Source organism: Diaphorina citri, unplaced genomic scaffold (genome assembly GCF_000475195.1).
Source record: "Diaphorina citri unplaced genomic scaffold, Diaci psyllid genome assembly version 1.1 scaffold1447, whole genome shotgun sequence".
Taxonomy (NCBI): Eukaryota; Metazoa; Arthropoda; class Insecta; order Hemiptera; family Psyllidae; genus Diaphorina; species Diaphorina citri.
Genome location: NW_007378873.1, coordinates 2,190 through 15,313, shown reverse-complemented (window position 1 = coordinate 15,313; position 13,124 = coordinate 2,190). Strand labels below are relative to the sequence as shown.

Here is a 13,124-nt window from a genome sequence, read left to right as displayed (position 1 = left end):
TCTAATGCAATGTTGCCGCCTATATCATTCAACAGATTTGGCAACAGAGCATATTTTTTTCTTATTTTCAAATTTTGAAAAATTTGAAATTTTAAAATATTAAAATTATCTTTTTTATCTTTTATTTTTATATTTATTTTAATATTAAAGTGATTAAATAATAATTATTATGAAGTATTAATAATGGTCTGTTCTATTACTCGTTTCCTTATAATTTGGAAAACTCTCCACTCGGAACAGAGTGAAGGTAAAGTGCTTCCTTACATGATAGCTGCTTGACCTCACAGCTCAATACTAGGTACCTAGGTACCCCAGTAACTTAGATTTATCACCTACTGCAGATCTAACCCCTTATTCTCATTTTAAAATGAGATTCTGAACCTTTTGACTGACTTGAATATTCTTAATTTACAGATTGAAGCTATGTTCATCAACATTGTACGTAGTACACCCGATAACCTGGAATTCCATCATTCAAGGGATTATCAGCGGTAATAGTTCCTCCATGATACATCAAGACAATGGCTAATAGCTTTTACATCATTCCAATCTTTACGGCTGCTCTACTGTTCGTGACGTCAAACTTTACAATTCACCGGTATTTTTTAAATCGATTTATCTCGGTATCTAGAAGTCGTAGAAGAAAAAGGAAAATTCCGTTGGTCCTCATTTTTCCTGCTCTATGACTTTGAAACATCACCCAAGTAAGTGCAACTGATCTATTAGGTGCTAGGTCAACATTTGACTTACCTGTACGGGATATGTGGTGTCTTCTCGACAAGCGCCGTTATACATCTGCCCAGTGTCAAGAGGGACTGATTGATATTGCCGGCCTCTCTGGCTCTCTTATCTTGTGCTCCAGATCTCCCAATGTTCTCACTACCAGCCAGATCTACCAGGTTCAGCTTGCCGGTCCTCAGTAACTCCTCACCGTCCAATGAGTTATCCTTGATGTGAATTGTAATCGTGAATATCGTATGGGATCGACTGGAATAGAGTTCAAGGTTTCATTATAGTTTTGCAATACATTCAGCATTGGTGATTTACTGTCAGATGTACTGTGTCAATAGGCAACCCAAATTTAAATAGATGAACAGTTCATCAATAAATGAAATTGTTGTTCTTCTTGCAGACTACAAGAGATTAGTTGGAACGAAAGTCAGAAGAAGATGGAAAGACACCTACATCTCTAGATTTTGGAAGTATGATTTTTTTTTTTCATTTCTCAAAATGAGAGGCAGACCTTACTCTAAAAGAATGGAAAAAAGTGTTAAGCATAATGTTCGTCACAAGTGACATTCCCCCTTAAATACACTACAATAAATTTTCGATTTGACTTGGACTAGAACCACCAACCTTCAGATCCAGAGTTCACTGTGCTAACCACCACACCACCAAGGTTGGTCCAATGCCTATGATAATATTAATCAGAATCCAATAATAGACATTTCTCCTCATATGTTTTCCATTTTTTCTTTAAAACCTAAATAAGAAGACACACAGACTTGTTATTTGAACTCACCTGGAGTGTGCATTCATAAGGGTGGCTGCTGTTTGTCGTTTCTGAGAACCCTTCTCCAGGATTTACTCATTTCCTTATAATTTGGAAAACTCTCCACTCGGAACAGAGTCAAGGTAAAGTACTTCCTTACATGATAACTGCTTGACCTCACAGCTCAATACTAGGTACCCCAGTAACTTAGATTTATCACCTTTAACTGCAGATCTAACCCCTTATTCTCATTTTAAAATGAGATTCTGAACCTTTTGACTGACTTGAATATTCTTAATTTACAGATTGAAAGCTATGTTCATCAACATTGTACGTAGTACACCCGATAACCTGCAATTCCATCATTCAAGGGTTTATCAGCGGTAATAGTTCCTCCATGATACATCAAGACAATGGCTAATAGCTTTTACATCATTCCAATCTTTACGGCTGCTCTACTGTGGCTGTATATTTTGGGCATTATGGCACCCAAGTTACCAAACAAAAATCTCAATAACCAGGTATGTTACTCAAGTAGTGATTGATGGTTTGTAACTTAAAAACTTTGTCCAAGTAAGTTCTGCAGGTTCCTACAGGGTGTGTTTATGTACTGGGCTGAGATGGGCCATTCTCGGCCTTCCATGGCATGTGGAAAATGATGTGGTAACTTAACACAGCCTTCATGAGCGTGTAAAGTTGGCGGGAAATTTGGAATTTTGATTTTTTTTTTCCGCAACTTGTACAATCTTAATTCATTTTTTACTTTTCATCTCTAGTTTGCACATTTATATTATACTTTTCATTTATATTGGATATTACAAACAAGTGAATTACAAAGCAAACAAAAATAAATAAAAAACAATACTTTCATTACTAGTATAGCTCCGCTATACTGTTGTAATAGAAAGTAATAAATTTTAAAAATTGCTGCTGGGACTGAGGGTTAGAAAAAAAGCCCAACACTCCCACGCTATCCTTGCTTAAGTTACCACTCCAATGCAAAACTGTAGAAACAATATCCTATCTCACCTCGTCCGAGCTTATCTCAACCTGGTACATAAACACACCCACAAATTCAAAACACAGAGCGCCCATTCCTAACTTGAATTCTCATTGTCCCAGAGAACTTTTTTTTTTCAAAGGAATAAGCACCAGAACCATACACAAAAAGCCCACTGTAAGGGTAAACACAAACACTGTTTGCCAAACAGCCCTTAAGGTTGGGTTAAGTTTCGACAAAGTAGCAGAACAATTAATTCATATTTATTCTACTCTTTTAAATAAATAAATAAATAAAATGTTTTTATTGTAATATACTTAAGTTAGGAATGTAACAAATTACAAAGTCATACAAATGATAATGAGGGGGAAAAGAAAAAACAAACAATAATTAGTATTTATAAAAAAGAATAGGTCATACAAGAAATCATTTATGATGAAATCCGTGGCCAACGCCCCGGCCCGATCCAAACCCGCCCCAGGCCCGACCCCCGCGCGAACCGATCCGATCAACTCACACTTTTTTCACTTCACACTTTTTTCTCACCAGATTACAATGAAAATACCAAGCAACTATCAGGATGTCAAGAGGCTGGCAGATTTGTTTGAAGCCTATTATGAGGACCATTACTTCTACGTGATTCTAGTGTTTGTAAGCACATATCTAGTCAAGCAAGCTTTCATCATTCCAGGCTCAGCCATTATGGTAAGTGAAACAAAGAAAACCATTTTACTTATAGAGGGGAAAATGTCATAAATGTACATTATGATTGGAACCATTGTTTTTAGGTTTTTACTTTGTTGAGTATGTACTAGCTCAGAAGCCATGACAATGAAAAACTACTACAAAAAAGAACTGTCACAAAGGGGCAGTAGCCAGTGTTATTATGTATAGGGTTAGGTTAAACACAAAAAGGAGCTGTCATAAATGAGTAGGTAGTAACCAGTGTTATTAGATTTGATTATTGAAAAAAAAGCTTTCTTTTTCATTCTGAATAATAACTCCATGTTGTTTTCTAGTAATTTGAATAAACAGAAATATTGCCATAGAAGGCCATTACACATGTCACATCCTTTTTTGTTTCAGAATATTGTTGGTGGGGCTCTGTTTGGTTTGTACATTGGTTGGCCTCTGTGTTGTTGTCTTACGGCATTGGGTGCCACTAGCTGTTTCTTACTCTCCGACATCTTCCTCAAACCCCTCATGGCGAGTTATTTCCCAGACAAGATTGATTACCTCAAGACTGAGGTGAGTAATGTTTTTATTTATTTTTAATGTGTTGAATTTCAAAGCAAATAACCTGTAGGCTCTGTTCTATGAACGTATGGACTAATGAAAATTACTGATGCCGGGCAGCTGTTACGTAAACAAAAGTACCTACCCTACCCTATGTAAGTAGGCAATTAAAATTATCATTGTTGTCACTTGTAGCTAACTTTTCTTATTCCATACCTACTTTTGTGAAACTGGCTACTTGGTGCTCATTATGTTTTCTTTTTTTCTTTTATTTTAAAGTTTTATGTACCTACCTATAATGACATGATTTTCCTGAAGGAGCTCCTACATCAAATATTTATGTACATTTTAGTTCAGGTTTTCTTTTTGGTATGTTCAATTGTTAATTCAATGGGACAATATTGGTTGTTGATTCCACAAGAATACTTTCAGCCACCCTGTTTTCATGAATCTATGAACACCTCCTCTCTGTATTCCAGGTAGAAAAGAACCGTAACAATCTGGTGTTCTATCTGCTTTCTATTCGGGTTCTACCGATCACACCTTAGCTTAACAGGAATTCTAAGGACTAATAAATATTGGTGAAATCCAACATAAGACTAAGTGACTAACATAAAATAAGTGAACACCTTTATAGCTTATTCCAATTCGTAGTTGATACTTGATAATCTTGATATGGATCTTTACGATGTTACTGGCAGTCAGGACATACTTTCGATTTTAGATTAAGAATAGCCTAATCCAATTGGGTGAACGTTTATAATGGTGCTCTGGCATGAAGCCAGCCTCTTGTTTGTTGAAGTTTTAATGACTGTTCTGATAGTCTTCCCGAAAGCTCGTTTTCAGCGCTTTTCTTTTCTACCACTCCAGTTTTATTGTCAGATGAGTCACCGTAAACTTACCTATAATAATCTCGCGTTACATTGCGCCTAGAGAATACAGCGTTGTCACATTGGTCAACCGGTATTGGAAGCAGTGTTGACACCTGTTGCCCTGCACTCTCTGCATGCAGTACGCCTATAATGACCCAGGTGAGAACAGTTACACTGCCTATCAAACCGGCAGCCGCACCCTGGAGGGATAGATTCCGTGACTGGATGTTGCGGGGCCCACTCAGCCTCGTGAGGAAAATGAGGTAGTGATTGGTTTGTAACTTGAGAACTTTGTCCAAGTAAGTTCTGCAGGTTCCTACAAATTCAAAACACAGAGCGCCCATTCCTAAATTGAATTCTCATTGTCCCAGAGAACTTTTTTTTTTGTAAAGGAATAAGCATCAGAACCATACTCAAAAAGCCCACTGTAAGGGTAAACACAAACACTGTTTGCCAAACAGCCCTTAAGGTTGGGTTAAGTTTTGACAAAGTAGCAGAACAATTAATTCGTATTTATTCTATTCTTTTCTCACTAGATTACAATGAAAATACCAAGCAACTATCAGGATGTGAAGAGGCTGGCAGATTTGTTTGAAGCCTATTATGAGGACCATTACTTCTACGTGATTCTAGTGTTTGTAAGCACATATCTAGTCAAGCAAGCTTTCATCATTCCAGGCTCAGCCATTATGGTAAGTGAAACTAAGAAAACCATTTTACTTATAGAGGGGAAAACATCATAAATGTACATTATGATTGGAACCATTGTTTTTAGGTTTTTACTTTGCTGTGAGTAGGTACTAGTTCAGAAGCCATGACAATGAAAAACTCCTACAAAAAAGAACTGTCACAAAGGGGCAGTAGCCAGTGTTATTGTGTATAGGGTTAGGTTAAACACAAAAAGGAGCTGTCATAAATGAGTAGGTAGTAACCAGTGTTATTAGATTTGATTATTGAAAAAAAAGCTTTCTTTTTCATTCTGAATAATAACTCCATGTTGTTTTCTAGTAATTTGAATAAACAGAAATATTGCCATAGAAGGCCAATACACGTGTCATGCCCTGTTTTGTTTCAGAATATTGTTGGTGGGGCTCTGTTTGGTTTGTACATTGGTTGGCCTCTGTGTTGTTGTCTGACAGCATTGGGTGCCACTAGCTGTTTCTTACTCTCCGACATCTTCCTCAAACCCCTCATGGCAAGTTATTTCCCGGACAAGATTGATTACCTCAAGACTGAGGTGAGTAATGTTTTTATTTATTTTTAATGTGTTGAATTTTAAAGCAAATAAGCTGTAGGCTCTGTTCTATGAATGAATGGACTAATGAAAATTACTGATTTTGGGCAGCTGTTATGTAAACAAAAGTACCTACCCTACCCTATGTAAGTAGGCAAATAAAATTATCATTGTTGTCACTTGTAGCTAACTTTTCTTATTCCATACCTACTTTTGTGAAACTGGCTACTTGGTGCTCATTATGTTTTTGAAGTTTTAAAGACTGTTTTGATAGTCTTCCCGAAAGCTCGTTTTCAGCGCTTTTCTTTTCTGCCATTCCAGTTTTATTGTCAGGTGAGTCACCGTAAACTTACCTATAATAATCTCGCGTTACATTGCGCCTAGAGAATACAGCGTTGTCACATTGGGCGACCGGTATTGGAAGCAGTGTTGACACCTGTTGCCCAGCACTCTCTGCATGCAGTACGCCTATAATGACCCAGGTGAGAACAGTTACACTGCCTATCAAACCGGCAGCCGCACCCTGGAGGGATATAATAATGTCACTTTACACTTGTAGCTAACTTTTCTTATTTCATACCTACTCTTGTGGAACTGGCTACTTGGTGCTCATCATGTTTTCTTTTTTTCTTTTATTTTAAAGTTTTATGTACCTACCTATAATGACATGATTTTGCTGAAGGAGCTCTTACATCAAATATTTATGTACATTTTAGTTCAGGATTTTTTTTTTGGTATGTTCAATTGTTAATTCAATTGGACAATATTGGTTGTTGATTCCACAAGAATACTTTCAGCCACCCTGTTTTCATGAATCTAGGAACACCTCCTCTCTGTATTCCAGGTAGAAAAGAACCGTAACAATCTGGTGTTCTATCTGCTTTCTATTCGGGTTCTACCAATCACACCCAACTTTCTTGTTAATCTTCTCTCGCCCTTCATCGGCATTCCTCTGCGTACATTCTTCTTCACCACTCTGTTTGGATTGATGCCGTACAACTTTGTGTGTGTTCTAATACAAATTAAATGGAACATAACTGGCTGTTAGCTTAACAGGAGTTCTAAGGACGGAATAAATATTGGTGAAATCCAACATCATAGGCGGTTCTTGCCTAAATTTTTGGGGGGGCTTGATTTTGAAGGTACACCTTCAAAATTTTGATTTAGCTTTATATGTAAAAAATATCTGGTGTGAACATCACACGACTTTCCTTATTCTATTGAATGATGCTTATTTGAGTATTATATTACCCTAACTTTTACCATATCTCTAACCGTTTAGTCGGTACAACTGAAAACAGCCAAAAAACGGTCGAAATCCGTCCAAAAACGGTCAAAATACCGCCAACCGCAGCACCTATCTCAACCGAACGTTTTGAGTTGCATCCTTGTCACATTTGTAAACTCCATACCAAATTTCAAGTCTCTAGCTCATACCATTCCCGAGATATTGTCACATTTGTAAACTCCATACCAAATTTCAAGTCTCTAGCTCATACCGTTCCCGATATATTGTTAAATTACACCGAAAACCGCCAAAAAGCGGTAAAATGCCGCCAACCGTTACACCGATCTCAACCAAAAGTTTCGTGTCGCATCCTTGTCACATTTGACATCTACATACAAAATTTCAAGTCTCTAGCTCTTACCGTTCTCGAGATATTTTGTTTACAGACAGACACACAGACACACACACGGACCAATGGCTGAAACTTTGGATTTAGACTCTAGGGACCTCGACATCAGACAGACACACACACGGACCAATGGCTGAAACTTTGGATTTAGGCTCTAGCGACCTCAAAACGTGTTTTGGCAAAAAAAAAACTGACCATCGATATTTTGACCCGATTACATTAATTTCCTTCCTATAGGATAAGGAAAGTAAAAATGGTCGATAACCTAGGTAACTACTTCTCTTCTCAACCTAAAATTCCATTCACATTCTCCACTTTCTTCAAGTACCTACGCGAGTATCATGGTGCAAAAACGTCGTTCCCTTAAGACTTGAACTTTTTCAAGTGTCTACACAAAAAAGTATGGAAGAAGAGAGGGAGAAATTAATGGAAAACGGTGTAACGGCTTGAAAGCGGTATAAACGGCTCGGAAGGTGGTTAATGGGTAGGTATACCCTGCTGAAGAAATTTTGAAATACCTGTGTATTCGAAGTGCTTTTAATTTGCTACAAGGAGAAAAAAATCAAATGGAGAGAATGAAAAGTGTGTCAAGTGCCTGAACTATGGGGATAAATAGAAGGAGAATTTTCAACGTGGGAAGGGATATTCAAAGAAGGGATGAGGAGTAGGTGAGAGGGAGATCCCATAGGGAGGGAGCCTCGAGGTGAAAATATGGGAATTCTTTGTGGGGGGGGGATATTCAATAGGTAGGGAGATGTAAGAGGTACGCGTCATAGGAAGGGAACCCCTGGGAAAAGGTTACAAAAGGTAAGAGACGGAATGGAGAGGGCGAGGGAAAATCAAGCTGCCTGTCAATATAGAGGTGATGGCAATCTTTGCTGCCAATCTAAACAGTCCCAGGCCATTAATTCCTGAAAGGTAATCTATTCAGTAATTTAGAGGACTGTCAGATTGTCAATATTGTTGATAAGGTGTCCCAGATTTTAATGCTTTTAAAAATCAGTAAAATTTCGGATTGGGAAGTACAAACCAAGACGCAGAATACACCACTCAGAGGTGTTTCACTATTGCTTTTTATGTGGGCTGTGGCACTTCATCAAAAGGCCAGGTTATTCCGATTAACCCTAATTTATGATAGATGAGAAAACTCATCTGTCAATTAGGGATCTAATCATATGGTCACCACCCGCGTGTGCAGGTCCTGGTCCGTACGGTCAATATCACGGAAGGTCACTATCATCCCGTCCCTCCAGACGGGATAATTGGGGACCCGCGCCATACAAGGTTACAAGAGGAGACCTCTGGTTTCAGGTGGGAGTGGGCAGAGTGGAACCGGTCCATCATAGCGAGGCAAAGTATGCCGGAGCACGAGTTCAAACCCACAGCATCAGGTCTGGTTCTGTACTGAGTTCAGTGAATCATCCGAACGAAGACCCGATGGCTGCCAGGTAAGACGATCGATCACTTGCCTTATTTTATTTTTTGAACAAATATTTTTACCAAGTTAATTTTTTTTTTATTTTCTTAATCTTTTTCTAGCTTTTTACTTACAAAATTCCCTTTTTATTCGCTTCTTATGTTGTATTTTTTTAGTTATTGCTTTTATTTGCTTTCTTTTCGTGACTTTAAAATTAATGTCGAAAAGAATTGACGTAAATTGAAAGTATTTATTGAGGCTAACGAAAAAATGTTTGTGCAAAACAGTGAGCAGAACAAGGCTGGAGATTCTGGAGAACTTGAGATGTGATTTTATTTGATACACCTGCCAAGGATTTTTGATAACATGGTTTTTTATGTTCGGTCAGAAGAATCTCCACATTCTTCATGATGAGATCAGTGGTATTTTCCGTTTTGGCCTAGACTCTGGATTTTTTTTTTACTTAGTTTTTTCCTTATCTTGAGATTTTTACGCGTAATTATTATGGTTGTTGTTATTGGCTCGTCCTTCGATTCTGGATCGTATAGTTTACCCCTCAACTTCTTTATCAATAGTTTACAAGTGCATTTCCCAAGTGATTCTCAATAGTGCAATTAAAATTTTGAAGTGGAAAAAATAGCTCGAGCTTTTCTCGAGTTTGTTTTTCTGTTTCTTTCTTTTAAAATTCTTTCGGTTATTGTTTATTATTAGAAAATAGATTCCATGGTAGGTTCCGCGATGGTTTGTGAAGGGATCAGGTATGTGTTTTCTCCATAAATGGTCCTGAATTTCAGAGCAAAGCTTAATTGGGTCATTATCATTTTATGATCCATTTTTTTGTTACCATGTCGGAACAAGTGTACTCCTTTAAAGTCCGGAACCATTTTTGAGTAATATTCGCGATTTTTAATGTCTAATTCATTTTATTGGGGACATTATTGTTGATTTTATTGATACATTTTTAAGTTCTTGTCATGTCTAGTCCAAGTTCAATGTCTTAAACGAGTCAGGTTTCCAGATTTTATTCCATGTAGGTCGTTTGTCACGGGTTCGTGTGCTACTTACTCCGACATGTGTCTGGGTGAATTTTTGAATGGTTCTTAAATTCGGAGTTCCATCGTTTCTAATTTCTAATGTCGAAGTTGTGTGACTCTATGTTAAAGTTTGTAGATTTGAACGAAGTTATGTTGATTCTAATGTCCATCCCTTTCAAATTTCTAATGCCGAAGTTGTGTTGACTCTTAATGTTAAAGATTGTTATTGTTGATATTACACCAAAACAAAACAATGACCTTCCACAGGCATACAAGTGCACCTCTTCACCTTTCTGTCAAAGTCGTTTGGTTGGTTTTTTTTTTTTTTTTTTTTCGAAAACTTTTATGATATATTAATATCTAGATTTGTGTAGTCAAGGAAGTCATGAATATGCTCAGCTATGTTAAGTGGATTCATTACGTTGAAGCACGATGTATGTCTTCATGATGTACATATTTGGAGTTGTGTTCCAATTGGGTGCTTTCTAGTGATGCTACTTTCAGTACGTACACAGCACTTTCTAATGAGGTCTTTAGAGAGAAATGTTTATTTAAAAACCACCCTTGATATACATAATATAGCTTGCCTGAGAAACAAAGGTACTACATCTTTCATTTATCTGTGTGAATCTGTGAATACTTTGATGAACGGTTTGATCGATTTTGGCTTCCCTTTCCCTAAAGGTAGAGAAGCATTTCTGTATGTGTCAAGGCAGAAAATGTTTTAAGAACTGTAACTTTGCCGCCCCAATAGTTTTCAAGTTGACATTTTTGATATTTGAACTTTTGACAGCGAAGGAATGCGATAAGCGGAGGGGCCAGTGCATGAATACCAGAAGTGGCTATATTAATCAGTGTGGATTTCTTCCTTGATTTTTTCATTGTAAAAACCTTATTCAGCCAGAGCACAACGCCAGCACGGTATAGCACATTAAAGGCCCAGTTACAGGGTTGTTCCAGTGATTTGTGAGGCAAAGTTGCGCAGTGGTTAGATATGTAAATGGGCGACCATCTAGACTCTTAAGATGGTTCGCCCATTTACCATTACTAACCAACATCTAGACATTTTAGAGTGTAGGACATTTCCGTTTTGGGCTTTCCCAGTCTAAATTCCTAGGATGAGATTTAGATGTGAGGAGGCGGGTACGCTTGCAACGAATGGAAGGTAAAACCCCCGTCATAAATACCCCGCAACATGTGATATCAGTGACGTTACAAACCTCTAGGGAAACAGGAGAGACTAGGACTAAGTAATAGCAACCTCCTTGGCGAGCGGGTATCACACTAGGGCTTGCACGCAGGAGTCAGGGTTCGATTGCCGGCGGGGCCGAGGTTTTTTCGGCTTTGTCTTGGAGTGGGGGGTGCACTCCAGGGGCCTCGTGAGGAGCAATTTAGAGTAGCTATATAATCGAGTAGGTGGCGGCATTACAAGTCGAAGAGACGAGCGATAATAAATATGATGATTGAGTAAATGAAAGACTTGTAATACTGTGCATACCACAAGGTTGTTGAGAAAATTCTCTGCTTTACCACAAAGGATACCATGATTTGATTTTGATTTCTGATTAAGATAGACAAGACATAGAAAACGCAGGATGGAAATTCATTCTAAGTAAACGATATCCGTTTACGGTCAAAGCTTTGAGTTGAGCTCCATTTTCAGAGAATTCAGAGAAAATAAAAAGCACTTGAGCAGTAAGAAAGACATCCCAATCAACCTCTGGCACACCTATTGAGTTTCGAATTCCGGATTTCAGACATATCAGCAATCAAATGAATTCTCTTTGCGTGTCCCAACCTGTTATGAGATACGACCGGTTGCTATCGTTCATTTCAAATGACGATTGATTGACTTGGAAATGACAAATTTCCATTCCGATTTATTACGGGTTACGGTGGACAAAAAAAAATGTAATGTGGTCAAACATATCAAGGCATTAAGGTGGATTTCCACCAACGCGGACCTCTGTCGTGCGAACAAAATCGCGCGACATTGTCGCGCGACGTCACCTGTTTTCACATGCACATTTCGTCGCACGACAGAGGTCGCGTTGAGTCGGAAATCCACCTTAATGTTGATATTTTGGACCACACATTACACTTTTTTTTTTCCACCGTACCCGTAATAATCGGAATGGAATTTGTCATTTCCAAGTCAATGCAATCAGTCATTTGAACATGAACGATTAGCAACCGGTCGTAATCTGTAACAGGTTGGTGACAGAAAGAAGAATTCATTTGATTGCTGATCTTTCGAAATCCGGAGAATTCGAAACTCATAAGGTGTGCAGAGGTGATTGGGATGCTTTTCTTACTGCTCAAATGCCTTTTTTTCCTCTGAACTTCTCTGGAAAACTGGAGCTCAACTCAAAGCTTTGACGTAAACGGAATAATCGTTTACTTAGAAATGACATTTCCATCCTGACGTTTTTCTATTCTTGTTCCTAGCTCTTATAGAATCAAATCAACTCATGGATATCTTTGTGGATTAAAGCAGAGAGATTTTCTCCAACTTTGTAGGGCTATCACAGTATTACAAGTCCTTTCATCTCTCAATCATTCATATTTATTATCGCTCGGTCTCTTCGACTTGTAATGCCGCCACTGACTCGATTCATAGTAGCTACTCAAAATTGCTCCTCACGAGGGCTGAGTGCACCCCCACTCCAAGCACAAGCCGAAAAAACCTCGGCCCCGCCGGGCAATCGAACCCGACCCTCCTGCGTTGCAAGCCTAGTGTGATACCCCGCTCGGACCAGGGAGGTTCTATTCTCTGTCTATCTTCCTTGTCTTCCTAGAGGTTTAACGATCACTGTATCACTGTTGGGGTATGTTATTGGACGGGGGTTCTTACCTTCCATTCGGTGCAAAGCTACCCGCCTCTCACCATCTCACAGTCTCACCTAGTGAGCGCTCTCTCGCTGGCGGAAAAGTCCAAACGGAAATGTCGTACACTCTAAACATGGTCTAGATGTGGATTAGATATGTAAATGGGCGACCATCTAGCAGGTCTAGATGGGTCGCCCACTTCTACTACTAACCACGCGCAACTTTGCATCCTTCACAAATCCACTGCGGAACAACCCTGAACTGGTGCCTTAATGTGATATTACCGCTGGCTTGTGCTCTGGCTGAATAGGTTTACCAATGAAAAAATCAAGGCAAGAATCACACTATTAAATACCACTTCTGGTATGTCATG

General features: G+C 38.5%; 2 protein-coding genes across 2 annotated transcripts in view; one reads left to right on the top strand and one right to left on the bottom strand.

The window, feature by feature from the left end:
- The window catches only part of LOC103515938 (kinesin-like protein KLP2), a 1,945-nt gene extending 365 nt beyond the window's left edge, over positions 1-1,580 (bottom strand). Inside the window, exons 1-2 of the mRNA XM_008480882.2 lie at positions 1,523-1,580; positions 751-987 (exon numbers count right to left, since the gene is read on the bottom strand). Coding sequence (XP_008479104.1) covers positions 751-987; positions 1,523-1,539 — 254 coding nt within the window. The 5' untranslated portion in view covers positions 1,540-1,580. The remainder of the gene's footprint in view (positions 1-750; positions 988-1,522) is intronic.
- The window catches only part of LOC103515935 (transmembrane protein 41A-like), a 15,197-nt gene continuing 2,183 nt past the window's right edge, over positions 111-13,124 (top strand). Inside the window, exons 1-5 of the mRNA XM_026828485.1 lie at positions 111-247; positions 1,798-2,013; positions 5,137-5,292; positions 5,676-5,837; positions 6,679-6,806. Of these exons, the coding sequence (XP_026684286.1) occupies positions 1,906-2,013; positions 5,137-5,292; positions 5,676-5,837; positions 6,679-6,806 (554 nt within the window). The 5' untranslated portion in view covers positions 111-247; positions 1,798-1,905. The remainder of the gene's footprint in view (positions 248-1,797; positions 2,014-5,136; positions 5,293-5,675; positions 5,838-6,678; positions 6,807-13,124) is intronic.